This window comes from Bos mutus, unplaced genomic scaffold (assembly GCF_027580195.1).
Source record: "Bos mutus isolate GX-2022 unplaced genomic scaffold, NWIPB_WYAK_1.1 CTG197, whole genome shotgun sequence".
Lineage (NCBI taxonomy): Eukaryota > Metazoa > Chordata > Mammalia > Artiodactyla > Bovidae > Bos > Bos mutus.
The window spans coordinates 165,994-185,558 of NW_027219421.1; the positions used below are offsets into that span (position 1 = coordinate 165,994).

Consider the following 19,565-nt stretch of genomic DNA (forward strand, 5'->3'; position numbering starts at 1 on the left):
AATTAAAAGACGCTTACTCCTTGGAAGGAAAGTTATGACCAACCTAGATAGCATATTGAAAAGCAGAGACATTACTTTGCCAACAAACATTCGTCTAGTCAAGGCTATGGTTTTTCCAGTAGTTATGTATGGATGTGAGAGTTGGACTGTGAAGAAAGCTGAGCACCGAAGAATTGAAGCTTTTGAAATGGTTTTGGAGAAGACTCTTGAGAGTCCCTTGAACTTCAAGGAGATCCAATCAGTCCATTCTAAAGGAGATCAGTCCTGGGTGAGCATTGGAAGGATTGATGCTAAAGCTGAAACTCCAATACTTTGGCCACCTTATGTGAAGGGTTGATTCATTGGAAAAGACCCTAATGCTGGGAGGGATTGGGGGCAGGAGGCGAAGGGGACAACAGAGGATGAGATGGCTGGATGGCATCACCGACTCGATGGACTTGAGTTTGAGTAAACTCCGGGAGCTGGTGATGGACAGGGAGGCCTGGTGTGCTGTGATTCATGGGGTTGCAAAGAGTCAGACACGCCTGAGGGACTGAACTGAATTGAACTGAGGTATTTTGTGAGTGGTGCTGAGAGTCATGATCAACTGTAAGTGAGTCCACCCACCAGTGAATAACCTCTTGCAAATGATGTTTCCTTATTTCTAATAGATTCCTAGAAGTAGGATGGCTGAATCCAAGGTTAAATGTTCATGTGGTTTGGCTGGGTACTCCCACACCCTTCTCCATAGGAGGGACCATTTTACACTCCTACCAGCCTATGAGATGTGTCTGCTTCCCATAACTTTACAGTGGAGAGCGTTGTTGAACTCTTGAAATTTGGGGGTTTGTTGTTTAATATTTTGTCTCTTACTGCCATTTTTCTCTCCCAGACTGAGAATATACAGGTTGCACAATCACAGGAGAGACCTTTGAAGAGAAAAATTGGTTTTGAGACCTACAAGGATTATTTCACAGATGAAACTCACTGGTCTGTCATTATTTTCCTTAGTCTAGTAAACATCGCAGCTCAGGTAAATAAGGGCATTTATTTTGGTTTTTGCCCTCAGCTTGATATTTACATACTATTTATACTGTACTTTATAATTTGTGTGTGTGTGTGTGTGTGTATATATATATATAAAGAGATTTATTTCAAAGAATTGCCTCATAAGACTGTGGACCTAGCTGGGTGAATGTGAGATCAGAAAGGCAGGCCTGCAGCCTGGAACCTCAGGCAGGAGCTCACCCTTCTGTCTTGAGGGAGGATTTCTTCATCTTCCAGAAAACCTCAGGTTTTGCTCTTAAGATCGTCATCTGACTGGATGAGGCCACCACAGTATTGAGGGTGATCTCCTCTACTTCTTTTCTGATGATGGATGTGAACCACACCCACAACACACCTTCACAACAACATCTAGATGAGTGTTTAGTTGAATCACTGGAGACTGGCCTAGCCAAGCTGACACAGAAAACCTGATCATCACAGTATCTGTCAGGCTTCTTTACTTTGAAAAAAAAGTTCAACATTTATACTATTACTGCTATATTTTGAAGACCATTTGGATTTACACGGAAACACGCTGTCTGTGGTGAGCAAAATTAACGAGGCTTATTAGTGTTGTGTGTATGTGACAGATTCTGTGAAAAAAAATGGATTTCTTGCAAAGATATTAAAATGTAAGATGCCCTCCCCTGACCTGTGGTCATCTGGGGTGTAGGGCTTGGTGCAGACCTGAGGCGGAAGGACTGTCTCCATGTTCTGGAGCCTTTCCGTCCCCCATCCTAGTGAGCAGGGTGTGAGGCTCAGTGATGTCAGTGTGTGAGTGACTGTTGTTTGCTGCTCCAGGTTGCCTACATCCTGCAGGATTGGTGGCTTGCATTCTGGTGAGTGATTCCTGGTCTGACCCAAAGTCCTGTGAAATCTACATGGAGCCTCATTTTCCCACAGAATCAGGGGCTGGCGGGGCGGGGGGGAGTGATTTGTTTAGCCTCCTCTTCTGACCCTCATGTAATTTCCCTGAGGAAAAAGTAAAGATCCTGATGGTGAAGTGTGACCGTCCCATGGTGTCTCCCCATGTCTGACCCTCAGAAGCTTCCTCACAGACCGTTCTGAGAACTAAAAGTCGTGATTCAAATGGAATTTTTTTAAGTTTGATGGACACAGGGCCTTGTGTGCTGGGAACCATTTTCTGGCATAAACATGTCTCCTAAATGGAGAGTAATTTTTCTTACTTATCTAAATTCTGTCTATAACGTAGTATTTTTTTTTTCCTCTGTTCTATAGGGCAAATGAACAGAGTGCCCTGCATGACACACTATTTGGAAAAGGAAGTATAATTGTGACATTTGATCCTGACTGGTACTTTATAGTTTATTCAGGTAAAATTGAGTCATCTGGTCTATTATATGAGAGTTTGTGTTGCTTACAAGGAGCCTGTATGAGCAGCTAGGGCTTCCAGGAGTAATTAAGTAATGCCTCAACAGATTAAGAGTCTGAGTTGCATTTACTCTGTGAATTAACTACAACAATTATTTTTATTTATTTGATTTTTGGCCATGCCACACATGTGGGATCTTAATTCCCCCACAAGGGATTGAACCTGTGTCCCTGGCTTTGGAAGCACAGAGTCCCAACCACTGGACCACCAGAAAAATTATTTTTAAAATATAAAAGAAAGTTATTGAATGAAGAATCTTAATTTACTGTGTACTAGATTTTGGAAATTATACCATGGTTGCATATTAAGAAAATCAGTCACTGGAAATAAGCAGCTACTGTCTATTCTAGTAGATTGCTTTACTAAATCTTGTATCGTTATATGAATGGGCAGGATGGTTAGAAACAGAGCCCCATCCTATGGTTCAGATTGTTCCAATTCTGTCTGAATAAACCCTGCCTTTTATTGAACTTGGATGAAATCCTCTGGCAGCAAGAACTCCCCCAAATGAAAAAAGCATTATTCCCTTGCAGGTATGCAAACTCCCCTTTGCCACACTGCTCATCTCCTGAACTTCACTAATTACTTAAGAGGGAAGCTAATAAGGGAGAAATCCAGTGTATGGGAACTAGGATTTCTTCTCTTTCTTACCTTGAGATCATAATGTTATTGTGTCCTCAACTGTGTGATTAATTTAGCATCTGACTTGCTAGGATAATATTAACACAGCTTTCTGTGCTTTCACAGGAGCATTTAGAGTATATGTAGGATTACACACTTTTTAAAGGATGCAATCTAAAATATTAAATATTCTTATTGGAAAACCTCATACAAGCTTTCTGTAAAGTTAGAGTGTGCTATCTTCCTAAGAACCCACTCATTGAACTTTGGTGTTTATTATGTTGATCACTTGCTAAGAAACCTAAATCCATTAGTTGCTTACCTTCTGAATTAGTGGACTGTGGGGACTTCAAGGAGGAAGGAAAAGCTGCTGTTCTACATTCATATAGAATGGTGGGTTAAGGCAAGTGCCTGCTGATGGAATCAGGAGTTCAAGCAGCTTTCAGAGCTGAAGTAACAGTGATGTGTCAACTGAAGGGGGGAAAAAAAAACACATGATGGAATATTATTACAGAAATATTTCCCTAATCTACTTAGCATTGTGAGTTCAAGAGGTGTTAGGAGGGCTATTTTAATTTTTATATGCATAGCAGGTATCCATTTATGTCATTAATAAAATGCAAGTTTAATGATTCTGTTCATTTCCAAATGCTTCATGTTTCTGTAAAACAGTGAGAGATTAGTTGCTTATTTAGATGAATTGTCTCATGTTAAAATATAACTTGTATTTTCTTGCAATTCAATTATTTAATAGCTTGCTTACAAATTAATGTGGTATTTTTGTACTTTTTAGAGCTACTTGGGCAAGGAAATAGCTATTTATAGGGAAGCAAATTTCCATATAAATTTAATGTTTGCAAGGTAATGATAGTCATTTACTCTGTTCCCTGGCAATTCATGGTGGTATCAGAGCATATCAATTTAATTATTTCACATTTTGGAAAGCATTGCCTGGAACTGTATAGCTCTTTATTTATTTTAGTGTTGTTAATCTGTACTGATTACTTGGAAAAAGACTATTCTTTTATTTTGTTTAAAAGTATGGAACAATTCATGAATTTGTGTGTCATCTTTGTGCAGGGGCCATGCTAATCTCTGTATTCCAATTTTGGTATATATGCTTCCAAAGCGAGCACCAAACCTCAATTTTAGATTATAAAACATGTTGTGAATACTAAGATTTGAAATACAGAGAAAGGAAGATTTCATAATTTTCTTTCTTCTGAGTTTTTATTATAACTTGTAATTGAATTAGGAAAGCCTGAAATTGTATTTTATATCTGATTTTTTTCTCACATGGTTTTTATTTAACAAGAGAACCATAGTTATTTGTATTTTTCTTTGTAGATGTATCTTGTGAATGTATTAAACTCTTATAGAATCCATTATATATAAATTTATTTTAATTCTCTATATGAATTTATATATAAATTATATTTATAGAATAAAACATGTAATAGCTCTATAAACTGCCTGTCATGCTTTAGCTTCATTGAAGGAAAGGCAGAGAGCTTGTGCTGAGTGATGTTTCTTTATTTCAGTTCTAACTGTAGGCACCATCCTTTTTGGCATCTTAAGATCTCTGTTGATGTTCTATGTCCTTCTTAAGTCTTCAAAAACTGTCCATGAAGATATGGTGATGACTATTTTGAGAGTTCCGGTGTCGTTCTTTGATAGAAATCCAATAGGTAAGTCATATAACAAGTTTCTCAGTAGTGTGTCTTCTTAACAAATTTAGTTCCTGACTACATTTGATATTTGAAAACAGAGGAAATGCTTGAAGAAAATCACTGTACATGTTGATCCATTTTCAACAAAAAGTTTGACTGATATTTTTCTCCTAACAGAGAAAATCTCAATATAGAAACACATAAGTTTTTATTGCAATTTGTGTCTTGGGAAAATAAATAAATGTTTACTTTGCAGAATGATTTAGGAATCCTTTTGTTGTCTTGCATATGAAACATTTTACATTCAATGCAAAGGCATCTCAGTGTTGACTGGCTGTGTGTTACATGGTGTTGAGCTAGACTGTCCCCCATGAAGGACCTTCTCACAGAGAATCTCTGCAGGAGACAGGCTGTGTGTTTCATTCTTTCGTTTTCCATCCATTTCTGGAATCAGGGAGCTCTAGCACATATACATACTTTGAGGTTTATCTAAAATGTTAATGAAAACTTAATTAAAGTAGAAAGTTGGTGAAATGTAAACATTGAAGAGGATTGAAATCCTCTTCAAGGAAATAAACTCTATAGTTTACAGTGGACTTTTAGTACTATGTAGGAGGCTTTGTGGTATATACATGCATGCTAGTCGCTCAGTCATGTCCGAAACTTTGCAACCCCATGGACTGTAGCCCGCCAAGCTCCTCTGTGGGTTCTCCAGGAAAGAATACTGCAGTAGGTTGCCATGCCCTACTCCAGTGGATCTTCCTAACCCAGGAATCGAACCCAGGTCTCCCACATTGCAGGTGGATTCTTTACCATCTGAAGCCCCATATAGTGGTATATGTATTAGGTGTCTGAGAATGTGTGCTTTTAACAAGGGTGACTAAGAATTATATGGACTCTGAACAGGGGCCAGGGGCCAAGTTTCAGGTTAAGTTTTCTGAATATAAAACTGTTTTCATCGTCATTTCTAAAAATCCCATAGGTTTCTGGCTATTGTAAAAGTGTTGAATAAGGATGTAATAGTATACATTTCATACTATTTTGTTTTGAGGTGAGAGTTTTGTTACAGTTTATAAAAGATATTTTCCTATTTAGACTTAAGGGCTATTTGAAGACCTACAAATAAATGTGACCCCAGAAGTTTCAATTCTTAATATCCAAACAGTTAAATAGGACATATTATTCAGCAGAAACATTGTGTCTTTCCCTTTTATCTTGTAACCAACTGTATCTAAAATTTAAAAAATATGGCAGAAAGAATGTGGTCATGTAAAAATGTGGGGAAATTGTGGCTACAGAATTTAAAATCATTTGTGAAATAAAATAAAACTATTTTCACTGTCATTTCTAAAAATCCCATAGGTTTAGTAATAGTGATAGTAATTTGAAATTTAACTTTGCAAAATCTATCATTTTTCCAACTAATTTTATATTAGTAAGTAGTCTCTTGTTGTACCTGTAGTGACTGTTCTAGTCAAGGCTTTTGGGTTGCTAGGGACAAAAATCTACTCAGTTTAGTTCAGATGAGAAGGGCTTGATCAAAAGGGAAATGGGCATCTTGTGGAGCTGGAACAAGGCTGACAGTTGTTATAACAATTCCTATAATGGGCTGGGAGCCGGGGTCCTCGTGGGAGCTGGGGCTGTTGTCACAGAGCTCATGCATATTCCCGAGCCCCTTTGCCTCTCATCTTTGCTGGGTGTGGTGGGACTACTCCTCTTTCTTGTTTCTCTCTTGGCCTCACGGGCTTCCCAGGTGGTGCTAGTGGTAAAGAACCCACTTGTCACTGCAGGAGATACAAGAGGCATGGGTTCAATCCCTGAGTCAGGATCTCCTGGAGGAGGGCACGGCAACCACTCCAGTATTCTTGCCTGGAGAATCCCGTGGTCAGAGGAGCCTGGTGGGCTACAGTCCATAGGGTTGTGAAGAGTTAGACATGACTGAAGCAACTTAGCACGCAACAAGCATGCACTCTTGGCCTCATAGTTCTTTAGAGGGGAAATCAGAATGACTTGGTGGCTAGTCAGTGGGTTAGGACCCATTGAGCACTTTTGGTCACTTAGCTGTGGCCAGGGCTGTAGAGGGTTCCTGAGAAGGCAGCACATTTTATTCCAAGCCTGTCTACTAAAGGTAAAGGAGTTCAATAGCAGATTCCTGGGAGCTACGTTTGTCAGGAAGAGTCTTAGGGAGAAGAAAGGGCTAAGGCTGAGGTCTGGACAGAGAAGGTGGGGACTGAAGACCTGCATAGTGGGTGAATAGAAGAGAGAGGAGGGCCCTCCATCAGAATAAGGATACAGGATCAGGAGTGATGGAAGGGAGATAAGGTGGGTACCTCTCTTCTGTCTCTTTTCTCCTCACTATTCCTAAATATGATGTAGGTGATTTAATAAAGACAGGATGATATAAATGAAATTATTTTAAATGACAAGTTGAGACCTGTTGGTAATAATGTGAGATTGAGAGAAGACAAAGTGAATAAAAGTTTTCTTATTGATTGTTTAGGCAGAGATCTAAGACAGTTTGAGAAGTTGGTTGTGGGTAGTTGTGTCAACTTCAAAGGTTTCTGTTCAGCTTAGACGGGTTGAGCTTAAGATGTTCTATAAAGGGAACATTTCATGCAAAGATGGGCATAATTATGAACAGAAAGGGCAAGGACCTATCAGAAGCATAAGAGATTAAGAATACACAGAAGAGCTGTACATAAAAGGTCTTAACCATGATGGTGTGATTACTCATCTAGAGCCAGATATTCTGGAGTGTGAAGTCAACTGGGCCCTAGGAAGCATTAACTATGAACAAAGCTAGCAGAGGTGATGGGATTCAGCTTAGCTATTTCAAATCCTTAAGTGCTGTGCTCAATACACTAGAAAATTTGGAAAACTCAGCAGTGACCACAGGACTAGAAAAGATCAGTTTTCTTTTCAGTCTCAAAGAAAAACAATGCCAACTAATGTTCAAACTACCATACAATTTCACTCATTTCACATGCTAGCAAGATTATAATTAGAATCAAGCTAGGGTTAAATGGCACATGAACTGAGAACTTTCAGATATGCAAGCTGGACTTAGAAAAGCAGAGGAACCAGAGATCAAATTACCAAAATCAGTTGGACCATAGAAAGAGCAAGGGAATTCCAGGAAAATATCTACTTCTTCTTCATTGACTACGCTAAAGCCTTTGACTGTGTGGTTCACAACAAACTAAGGAAAATTCTTAAAAAGATGAGAATACCAGACCACTTTACCTGTCTCCTGAAAGACTTGTTTGCAGAACAGGAAGTGACAGTTAGAACCAGACATTGAATAAGTGACTGGTTCCAAATTGGGAAAGCAGTATGTCAAGGCTGTATACTGTCACCCTGCTTATTAAACTTATATGCAGAGTACATTGTTTGAATGCAAGCCTGGGTGAATCACAAGCTGGAACAACATTGCAGGGAAAATTTTCAACAACCTTATATATGTAGATAATACTACTTTAATGGCAGAAAGTGAAGAGGAACTAAAGAGCTTCTTGATGAAGGTGAAATGGTAGAGTGAAAAAGCTGGCTTAAAACTCAACATTGAAAAACTAAGATTGTGGCATCAAGTCCTATCACTTCATGGCAAATAGATGGGAAGAGTGACAGACTTTATTTCCTTGGGCTCCAAAATCACTGCAGACAGTGACTGCAGCCATGAAATTAAAAGATGCTTGCTCCTTGGAAGAAAAGCTATACAAACCTAGACAGTGTATTAAAAGCAGAGACATCACATTCCTCAGAAAGGTCCATATAGTCAAAGGTATGGTTTTTCCAGTAGTCATGTACAAATGTGAGAGTTGGACCATAAAGAAGGCTGAGTGCCAAAGAATTGATGCTTTTGAACTATGGTGCTGGAGAAGACTCTTGAGAGTACTTTGGACAGCAAGGAGATCAAACCGGTCCATCCTAAAGGAAATCAACTGTGAATATTCTTTGGAAGGATTGATACTGAAGCTGAAACTCCAATACTTTGGCCACCTGATGTGAAGGGCTGACTCATTAGAAAAGGCTCTGATGCTGGGAATGATTGAAGACAGGAGGAGAAGGGGATGACAGAAGATGAGATGTTTGGATGGCATCACTGACTCAATAGACTTAAGTTTGAACAAACTCCAAGAGGTAGTGAAGTCCATAAGGGTCTCAAAGAGTTGGACATAGCTTAGAGACTGAACAACAACAACAGGACAGCCAAATACTTGAGGAAGAGGTCAGGAGTATAAAAACTGAAAATCCTTGTAATGAAAGTGAGTGAAGTTTAGGTAGAGAACCAGAAAAAGAAAAAAAATGTTAATAGCACCATTCTTACAAAACAATGAGGCAGCAAAGGATATTGCAGGAAGTTGCCCTGAAAACTTGTGTCTGTGCCTCCTCTCTCTACTGGGTGGAAATCCTGGGATGGCTTGGCAGTAGCACCCACTCCATGATGAAATATTATTGAATCACCCTGAGCAAGGTTGGACTTGGTCTCCTCTATCACCAGAAGCTTGTTCTACAAAAGGTTTTGAACATTTCTGTTTGCTGAGGAATTCTTTTTTCAAGCACCATTTCTGTGGTAATGTCCAGATAGATGTAAGGGGTTCCTATGGCCAGGGGATGGGAAGTAAGGGAGAAGGATAAGGTGCCTTGTCTTCACTTTCTCATCTGCCTCATTCTCCAGCATACCTCTCTTGAATCTCACATGCTTCATAGGGCAAAATTTAGAAGTGACTAGCCCTGGTGATATTTCATGTCCCTTAGAGCTCTGAAATCCCATAAGAATAATATGAATAACACCTACTGTGTGCTCTACAGTTTTAGAAGATGCTTTTAAGCATGATCTCTTCTATCCACATGATCTTTTATCCTGTGAATGTTGTCATCTTCTTTTTATAGATAAAGATTTCCCTCTCAGTGGAGATTGGATGAGTTACCTAAAGGCTTTTTTCTACTGAGGGCCAGGAAAGGACCAGAACTTGGTGGTTTTCCACTGATGGTTTCCTACTTGCTGTTGCTCTGTTTCTTGATATTCTTTGAGTAGCCACCATATTGATGACCTATTCTCATAGCGAAGAAAAAGAGGATGTGGCGCTCCCAGACTTCTAAAGCTCCCATTCCCATACTTAGTCTATTCTAGGCTGAATTAATTTGTGTAGATACAGGAAGTCCCGGCTGGCTCACCTCCTTTAATGGCTCCTTTTTGCATTCCTGGATCCTTTTCGGTTTGTTGACCATCTCCAGAATCCTATGAACACCCTTTCCATGGGACCAATTTGGCTCCATCACCTTGCAAGGTACTTAGAAGGTATGGATATATTTTCTTTGTCTCTTTGGGGACTCTGCCCTTTTTTCAATAGCCTACATGGATGTAGATTCCACTTCTTACCAGGACAGTGAATCTTTTATTATCCCAACCCGTCCACACTTCACTGGACTGAGTCTGGCCTCAATCCAGCTCTTCTGACTCTGTGCAGGCTGTCAAACTAATAGCCTATTCTTATCAAAAGAATGAGATTGTAGAACCATCGGTGAAGCTAGCCATGGGCACATATACAGAAGTTCACAACACTGAAGAGTTCACAAAACAAATCTGCTCTTAACTTGCCTGCAAGGTCAAGTGTGGCATGACCTGATATAGGGTCTTCTTTGCTGGTGACTAAGACCATTTTTGTGGTAAAGCCTAGGCCTCAAAAAGACACACACTATTTATACATGACCCTTTTTTTCACAGTGAATGAAAAAATTGAAAAAAAGTCAGACCCAGAGACCACATACTATACAATTTCATTCATATATTATATTTGTATATTATGTCCTGAAGACAATGTTATAGAGAAAGAAAGTAGGTTAGTGGTTTCTTGAGGCTTGGAGAGGGAATAAGGAGTCACTTTTTGCAACTTATGGCATGAGGGGTCTTATTAGGACATGGAAATGTCTTAACATTGATTTTGGGGGATTTTTGAATCAGTAAAGTTACTAAAATTCATTGAACTGTATACTTGAAATGAGCGAATTTTATAAGATGTAAAATATACCTCAATAGAAATATACTTTGATATTTTATCATATGTAAATATGCCTTTAAAAATAAATAAGGCACAGACTAGACGTGGGAACTTCCAAGTTTTAAATTACAGTTTGATTATAAGTAAGCTGAGGAGTCCCAGGTATGGGTCAGGTGTCAGAAATCTAGAGGTGACTGACTCCAACTTAGATTGTAGACTCAGTTCTTAAAATATGATTTTGTGAATTTGTATGTTGACAAGGAGTTCAGTGTCATCTTTAATGATGTTTTGTCTTGTAGGTAAGATAGAAAACTGTCAACCAGAGCAGTGGCTGGACTCTTATTGGTTCTTGGATAACATAGACTTCAAGAGGGGTACTTTCCTTCTGTCCCTCTCTCTTCCCCCTTCCTCCTTTCTACTGTTCCCTCTCCTTCCTCTCTTTCACCCTATATTTCCTCCTCCTGCTCTTTTCTCAGTCTTTCTTTTGCTCTCCTCTCCCTGCTTTACTTTTTATGCAAGTAACAACTGTTATAGAAAGATAAGAACACACAGGGAAAATTAAAATTGTACATAATACATTATAGACTTGTTTCTGACTTGTTGTTCAGGTTGTTTTCTACTTATGATGCAAAAATATTCTGACTCAAAAACATTCAACTTTATTATATACTTATTGACTCCTGGGGACAATACTAGAAATGGAATTTCTGGGTCCGATAAGATATGCTCTTAGAGTTGTTTATACATACTGCTCTCTTTTCCCCCAACATCTACCTGTGTAGTACAGATGGAAGAGATGTGGATTTTCATGATATGAGTGTCCAAATTGTGATCTGGCTTTCAGAATTTGCTGATGGTTGACTTTATGGTGGGAAGAAGCACAAGCTGGAATCAAGATTGCTGGGAGAAATATCAATAACCTCAGATATGTAGATGAAACCACCCTTATGACAGAAAGTGAAGAAGAACTAAAAAGCCTCTTGATGAAAGTGAAAGAGGAGAGTGAAAAAGTTGGCTTAAAGCTCAACATTCAGAAAACTAAGATCATGGCATGTGGTCCCATCACTTCATGGGAAATAGATGGGGAAACAGTAGAAACAGTATTGAACTTTGTTTGGGCTCCAAAATCACTGCAGATGGTGATTGCGGCCATGAAATTAAAAGATGCTTACTCCTTGGAAGAAAAGTTATAACCAACCTAGATAGCATATTGAAAAGCATATTAAAAGCATATTACTTTGCCAACAAAGGTCCATCTAGTCAAGGCTATGGTTTTCCCAGTGGTCATGTATGGATGTGAGAGTTGGACTCTGAAGAAAACTGAGCACTGAAGAATTGATGCTTTTGAACTCTGGTGTTGGAGAAGACTCTTGAGAGTCCCTTGGACTGAAGGGAGATCCAATCAGTCCATCCTAAATGAGATCAGTCCTGGGTGTTCATTGGGAGGACTGATGCTGAAGCTGAAATTCAGATACTTTGGCCACCTCATGCGAAGAGTTGACTCATTGGAAAAGACCCTGAGGCTGGGAGGGATTAAGGGCAGGAGGAGAAGGGGACAACAGAGAATGAGATGGCTGGATGGCATCATTGCCTCGATTGACATGAGTCTGAGTAAACTCCGGGAGCTGGTGATGGACAGGGAGGCCTGGTGTGCTGCGATTCATGGGGTTGCAAAGAGTCAGACACGACTGAGCGACTGAACTGAACTGAACTGACTTTATGTTTCACTCTGTCCTGTGCAGGAGAGTGGAGGTGGTGATTCTGATTTACCCAATACCTGGGGTATGGATTTTAATCCTGGGAACAAGACATTGCTGAGACTGGCCATCCGAGTCTGGGCAAAAGGCAGGGACCAAGATAGGATACTGTGACTTTTGAGGAATCATTGAGGGACCAAGGAATAGTTTCTGGCAAAGATATGTTTCACTTCCTTTAAAGAGTTAAAAGACTGTCATATCAAGAGAAACTGGATTCATTTTGTGTGTTTATAGGGCAGAATAAGCAGCAGAGGTTGGGTGTTCTAGGAAAGCAAGATTCAGTGTAATGAGAGGAAGCCCGGTCTAACGGAACAGTCTGAAAATGGACTGGGTTACCCGTGTTCACATGAGTTCCCCTTCCCTCTTTATCTTTGGAGATATTCCAGCAGGGGCCATATGTCATTTGGATGAAGAGTCATGGCATGTGTGTGATGGAAATTCATCATAAGGATTTTATTGGGAGACTTTTGAGAAAACTCTGATATTATGAGACTGTGAACATGAAATCACAGCTCTGTTTACAACAGTCTATCCCAAAGTCCAATGAAATATTTTGCAAATGCTACACATTTTCTTAATGTTTCTTAGTGCAAGCAAGTAATTGTTGAACTTTCTGATACACTCAATACATTGGTGAATAAGAGTTTAGATTTTTTGATGATCATTGACATTTGGTTCAGTTTTTGTAGTTATTGTGTGGGGAGACAGTTTTTTCTCATTGTTTTTTTTTAAATTAATTAATTTATTTTAATTGGAGAATAATTACTTCACAAAATTGTGGTGGTTTTTGCCATACATTGACATGAATCAGCCATGGGTATAAATGTGTCCCCCATCCTGAACCCCCTTCCCACCTGCCTCTTCATCCCATCCTTCAGGGTTGTCCCAGTGCACTGGCTTTGAGTGCCCTGTTTCATGCATCAATTTTGGACTGGTGATCTATTTCACATATGATAATATACATGTTTCAATGCTATTCTCTCAAATCATCCCACCCTTGCCTTCTCCCACAGAGTCCAAAATTCTGTTCTTTATATCTGTGTCTCTTTTGCTGCCTTGCATGTAGGATTGGTGTTACCATCTTTCTAAATTCCATATATATGCATTAATATACTGTATTGGTGTTTTTCTGTCTGATTTACTTCACTCTTTATAATAGGCTCCAGTTTCATCCACCTCATTATAACTGATTCAAATGTGTTATTTTTAATAGCTGAGTAATATTCCATTGTGTATAGGTACCACAACTTTCTTATCCATTCATCTGCTGATGGACATCTAGGTTGCTTCCATGTCCTAGCTATTGGAAACAGTGCTGCAATAAACATTAGGGTACACGTGTCTCTTTCAATTCTGGTTTCCTCGGTGTATATGCCCAGCAGTGGGATTGCTGGTCATATGGCAGTTCTATTTCCAGTTTTTTTAGGGAATATCCACACTGTTCTCTATACTGGCTGTACTAGTTTGCATTCCCACCAACAGTATAAGAGGGTTCCCTTTTCTCCACATCCTCTCCAGCATTTATTGTTTGTAGACTTTTTGATAGCAGCCATTCTGACCAGTGTGAGATGGTACCTCATTGTGGTTTTGATTTGTATTTCTGAGATAATGAGCAATGTTGAGCATCATTTCATGTGTTTGTTAGCCATCTGTATGTCTTCTTTGGAGAAATGTTTGTTTAGTTTTTAGGTCCATTTTTGATTGGGTCATTTAGTTTTCTGTAATTGAGCTGCATGAGCTACTTGTATATTTTTGAGATTAATTCTTTTTCGGTTGCTTTTTTTGCTATCATTTTCTCCCATTCTGAAGACTGTCTTCTCACCTTGCTTATGGTTTCCTTCATTGTGCAAAAGCTTTTAAACTTAATTAGGTCCCATTTGTTTATTTTTGCTTTTATTTACATTACTTTAGGAGGTGGGTCATAGAGGATCCTGCAGTGATTTATGTCAGAGAGTGTTTTGCCTATGTTTTCCTCTAAGAGTTTTATAGTTTCTGGTCTTACATTTAGATCTTTAATCCATTTTGAGTTTATTTTTGTGTATGGTGTTAGCAAATGTTCTAGTTTCATTCTTTTACAGGTGGCTGACCAGTTTTCCCAGCACCACTTGTTAAAGAAATTGTCTTTTCTCCATTGTATATTCTTGCCTCCTTTGTCACAGATAAGGTGTCCATAGATACATGGATTTATCTTTGGGGTTTCTATTTTGTTCCATTGATCTATATTTCTGTCTTTGTGCCAGTACCATACTGTCTTGATGACTGTAGCTTTGCAGTATAGTCTGAAGTCAGGCAGGTTGATTCCTCCAGTTCCATTCTTCGTTCACAATATTGCTTTAGCTATTCAAGTTTTTTTTTTTTTTTGTATTTCCATACAAACTGTGAAATAATTTGTTCTAGTTCTGTGAAAAATACTGTTGATAGCTTGATAGGGATTGCATTGAATCTATAGATTGCTTTGGGTAGGATATTCATTTTCACTTCATTGTTATTGTTTTCCTTATAGTTTACACTGTTTGTCTGCCTTGGGTCTCTCAGACCTTCTGACTCCCATATCTAGTGGTTTTCACATACTGTTCATCCCTGAGTAGCTTTTTCATCTTAACAAAAGATTCCAGTATTTCTTTCAACACCTAAGCAAAATCATATTTGCAGTGTTTCTAAATCTTGCCTCTGTTAAAAAGTTGCAGTTTTCCATCAAGTAAATCACCAGCATTTATGCTATACCTTTAATATTTTTTGACTTATATTTTCCTTATTTTGGCATTGCTACTTTGAGATGTTAAACAATGACTAGGAGAACCACAAAGTTCATAAGAATATGTGGGAAAATTGCCAATTTCATTTTAATGTTCTTGAAGCAGAACTGATTAAATAATTACCCATCCTCTTTCCCCTCAATGCCTGGTCTGAGCAATAGCAGAAAGGGCCTCACCTGGTAGCTTGGAGGGAATGTAAACTCTCTAGTTCCCCCAGCACTCCTGAATCAGAATCTGCATTTTACTAAGTGGACCCTCCTGCAGCTACTGGTGGACTTTCCTGGGTGACATGATGCTGCAGAACCTGGGAGTCATTCTCTCATCTTCATGGCTGAGCACCTGGTAATTCACCTGGCATTATGACTGGGTTCTTTCACCTGCATGAGCCCATTTAATTCTGAAAATCATCCTCTAAAACAGGCATTCTTAGAGTCTCAGAAATATTGTCACATGCCTGCCAAAAGTGTCACTAAAAGACAGTTTCTCCATGCGTATTTCCTAAGTTTGAGATGGGAAAATTGAGGCCCACCCTGTAACGCTGGTCTGGCCAAGGGTGAAAGCCTCCATTGACTCCAGCTCCTGCCATAGGCACACCCTGTGCTTCCGGTGAGCCAAATGCCTTGTGGACAACAGCAGAGTCTCACATCCCAGCAGCAGAAAGGCAGCCCCTAACTGCTGCTCATTCATCATCTAGTTGTGACTTGATGTACAAGTCCTAGGGGGGGAAATCATCTCTGATAGAGGTCAGAAAAAGCAGGTAGAGGTCCCAGGCCTCACCTGCAGGCTGGCTTCCTAAAGCCCCAATTATAAAAGGAGCTTAAGGGCCTAGAGAAACACATTTCTCAGGAGTTACCTACACCAAAAACCAAAATAGACTGTGTCTGTGTAGCTTCCATTTTTTAATTAAATCATTGAAAAGACTGGATGTTTAATAGAAATTCTCATTTTCCAATCCTGCAGCCTTTTTGAATTGCATGAATTCTGAGAAGGGATATAAAATCAATGATAAGAAGTGATCTTTTGTTGTCAGACAATATTTCTGGTTTCCTGCCTCCATCCCTCTGGTCTTCTTGGATGCTTAAGCATGAGTCTGTGTTTGTCACACCTGATGGCCTGTGAAAGCTTATTACTTAAATAGTGAAGTCACAGCATGGAAATGGCAGGGATACAAAATTTCCCAAAATGTGAGGTGCTATGAAAACATCTTAAGGAAAAAAAGAAATTACAGAGAGGTTATAGTTATGTTTATTTTAAAAATATCGGTTACCAAGGTTAATTTTGATAACTAAAGCAAGATTAGTGTAATAATTAGGATTAACTTCAGTATTTTGCAAGTGTTTGTTTACTGACTTAGGACTTGGAAAGGGTCTTAAATGGGTTGGATCTAAAAAACAAGTCGCCAGTCCAGGTTCGATGCACGATACTGGATGCTTGGGGCTGGTGCACTGGGACGACCCAGAGGGATGGTACAGGGAGGGAGGAGGAAGGAGGGTTCAGGATGGGGAACACGTGTATGCCTGTGGCGGATTCATGTTGATATATGGCAAAACCAATACAATATTGTAAAGTTAAAAAATAAAATTTAAAAAAAGGGAAGATGAGAAAGGGAAAAAAAATAAAAATAAAAGGAGGGAACATTCTTAAATTCACCAATCTTTCCTGATATTGCCACAAGATTCCTGCCATTCTTTTAAAAATCAAGGCTCAATTTCAGCTCCCCACCCGCTTCCATTTGGTGGCATTTGTACTTCTTTTTAGATAACATCCTGTTTTCTCTTTCTTTACCACTGACACTGGCTTATTTCATATGAATTGATAATCTATTAATAATAAATACATATACTTTTAAAACATTGCCTTATTTTGTTCATGAATTTCTTCTCATAAAGGGCTTATCTGGGGAAATGAGTCATTTCTCATATCCTGTTGTTGCAGGAAGAATTTTAAATCGTTTCTCCAATGACACTGGGTACATGGATGACTTGCTGCCCCAGATATTTCAAGAGTTCATCCAGGTAATATTAACAGTCGTATCAGAGTTCTCACAGGGAAAATCAAAGTGCTTGTTTCTCAAGGCCTTTTCATGGGGGCTGAGGTGGGCCTTTTGGCTTGGTGATATGTCTTATTATTTTAAGTAAAAGACCCTGTTTGTAAGAGAAAGGTGAGGTTATGATTGGGAGGCTGCATTATCACGAGTAATACCTGGGGTAGGAATGGCTGCTACACCGTCACATCAAGGTTGGTCTGAAGCAGCGATGTACTAAGTAAGTGTTTCTCCCTCTGCCTTCCAGGTATCTGGCATGGATTCCAGACACCTGCCAGGGTTTATCTGGCTGTAAATTTCCACCAAGCACAGCCTTATTTTGTAGCCCTCAAAATTTTAATATTAGTAGATTTTCATTTACTTTTATATTTTTAAACAAAATACTTTCTAATTTTGTTGTAATTTTAAACTAGGTGCTATTTATATTTTCAAGTGTGTCATTGAGCTTCCAAACATTTATTGATTTTTCTAGCTACCTTTTTGTTACTGATTTCTAATTATATCCACGTAGGTTAGATTATGTTCTGTGTAATTTCTATCCCTTGAAATTTGTTGATTCTTGCTTTAGTACAGCATGTATGTAACTGAAAAGAATGTATTATATGGTTATTGACTGCAGTATTGTGAATTTCTTAATTAGGTTAACTTTGTTAATCATGTTTTCAAAATCTTCTACTTTCCTATTGATTTTTATCTGCTTGTTTTATCATTTACTGAGGTGAGTTTAAATCTCTCACTATGAGTATGAAATTGTCTGTTTCACCTGAGTTCTATCAAATTTTCCTTTATATATTTTAAATCTAAGTTATTAGGATTATATAAATTTAGATTTAAGAAAAAATACCTTTTGGATAAATTGACCCTGTATTCTTATGAAATATTCTCCTTTATTTCTAGGAATCCTTCCTAACTTTATGTTCTTAGGGGCATAGGTATATACTCCAGCTTTCTTTTAGTTAGTGTTTTTATGGGGTACATTTTACAGCATTTCCATTTTTATGTGTTGTCATTTTTAAGATGTGCCTTTTAAAAGTAGCAAGTAGTTGGACTCCAGTCTTGAATCTTGTGATAAGCTTTAACCTTGACAAAAGATAGAAAGGAAGCTATTGATCAATGAGATACACTGAACATGAAGAAAGAAGTGTTCCACATTTCCCTAATGCTTTCTGTTGTGCTGGTAACAAACTGAACCAAACCACAGCATTCCATTTGTCAGTGGAGTTAGCTGTGACTCTCACTGGAAGCAAATTGAAGGATACCCAGGTCCCAGAGCTGGTGCGGTTGTGAAAAGATCCAGGGCAGATAAATGAGGGATGAGGAGTGTGATTAGTGTATCCCAGGGAAAGGCAGGTTTAGAGAAGCTTAGTGTTAGGGTTTGTATAGATCCCATCATAAAGAATCTGCCTGCCAATGCAGGAGATGTACAAGACACAGGTTCTATCCCCTGGTAGGGAAGATCCCCTGGAGAAAGAAATGGCAACCTGCTCCAGTATTCTTGTCTGGAAAATCCCATGGACAGAGGATCCTGGGGGGCTACAGCTCATGGGGTCATAAAGAGTCAGACATGACTGAGTGCACACACACACACATCATATAGATAAGACTTACCAATGTTCTCTAACGTTCCGATTTAACAGTTAACTGAGTTGGGTGAGGAATCAGAGCTGATATAGGAGGGATCTGAGGACCAGAGCTTGTCTCTGAACGTCCTGAGACATGCAGGGTACCACATCAAGCGTATATGCAGACTCAGTACTGACCCTAGGTTGGTATTAAGCTTAGGAGTTTACATTTAAAAGTCTTCCAGGTTTCTCCTTTCACTTCTGCTTACCCTGTAATTGAAGGATAATGAATATTGTTTGATAGGAATTACATTTTCTTTTTCAGTCCTTTCAGAATTTTGTGTAGTCTGCTCAGGGTGTTACTACCTCCACAAGTATCTTGTGTTAGCCAGCAGCACATGTGATAGTCTGTGTAATAGTCATTTCATTGAAAGTTTGTATTTTTAATCTTATATGTTTCAGAATAAATAAGTAGAAGAATCTCTTCTATACCTACATGAATAAACTGCTTATTGATTAAAAAAAAAAAGTCATTTTTTCCCTCTACAAATTACAAGGAAAACTTGCCTTGTTTTCTTACTAAGAAGTGAAACTCAATTTGTTTATTGCAAGTTATATCTTCTTCAAGATCAATAGTAGTTTAAAGTGATCAAGATGATTTGTGCTTATCACAATTTGAAACAGAATTCTTAAGAGTCTGACAGCAGAATTAAAAGCTTTGAATTCTTTTGAAT

The 19,565-nt window shown here is 38.7% G+C and overlaps 1 protein-coding gene and 1 pseudogene across 1 annotated transcript in view; one reads left to right on the top strand and one right to left on the bottom strand.

Annotated features, from left to right (window-relative positions):
• LOC102280321 (ATP-binding cassette sub-family C member 4) overlaps positions 1-19,565 on the top strand; it is a 219,622-nt gene that overhangs the window by 165,343 nt on the left and 34,714 nt on the right. Inside the window, 5 exon segments of the mRNA XM_070366731.1 lie at positions 872-1,012; positions 1,828-1,865; positions 2,266-2,360; positions 4,582-4,728; positions 17,161-17,240. Coding sequence (XP_070222832.1) covers positions 872-1,012; positions 1,828-1,865; positions 2,266-2,360; positions 4,582-4,728; positions 17,161-17,240 — 501 coding nt within the window.
• On the bottom strand, positions 4,076-4,176 carry LOC138986821 (U6 spliceosomal RNA; annotated as a pseudogene).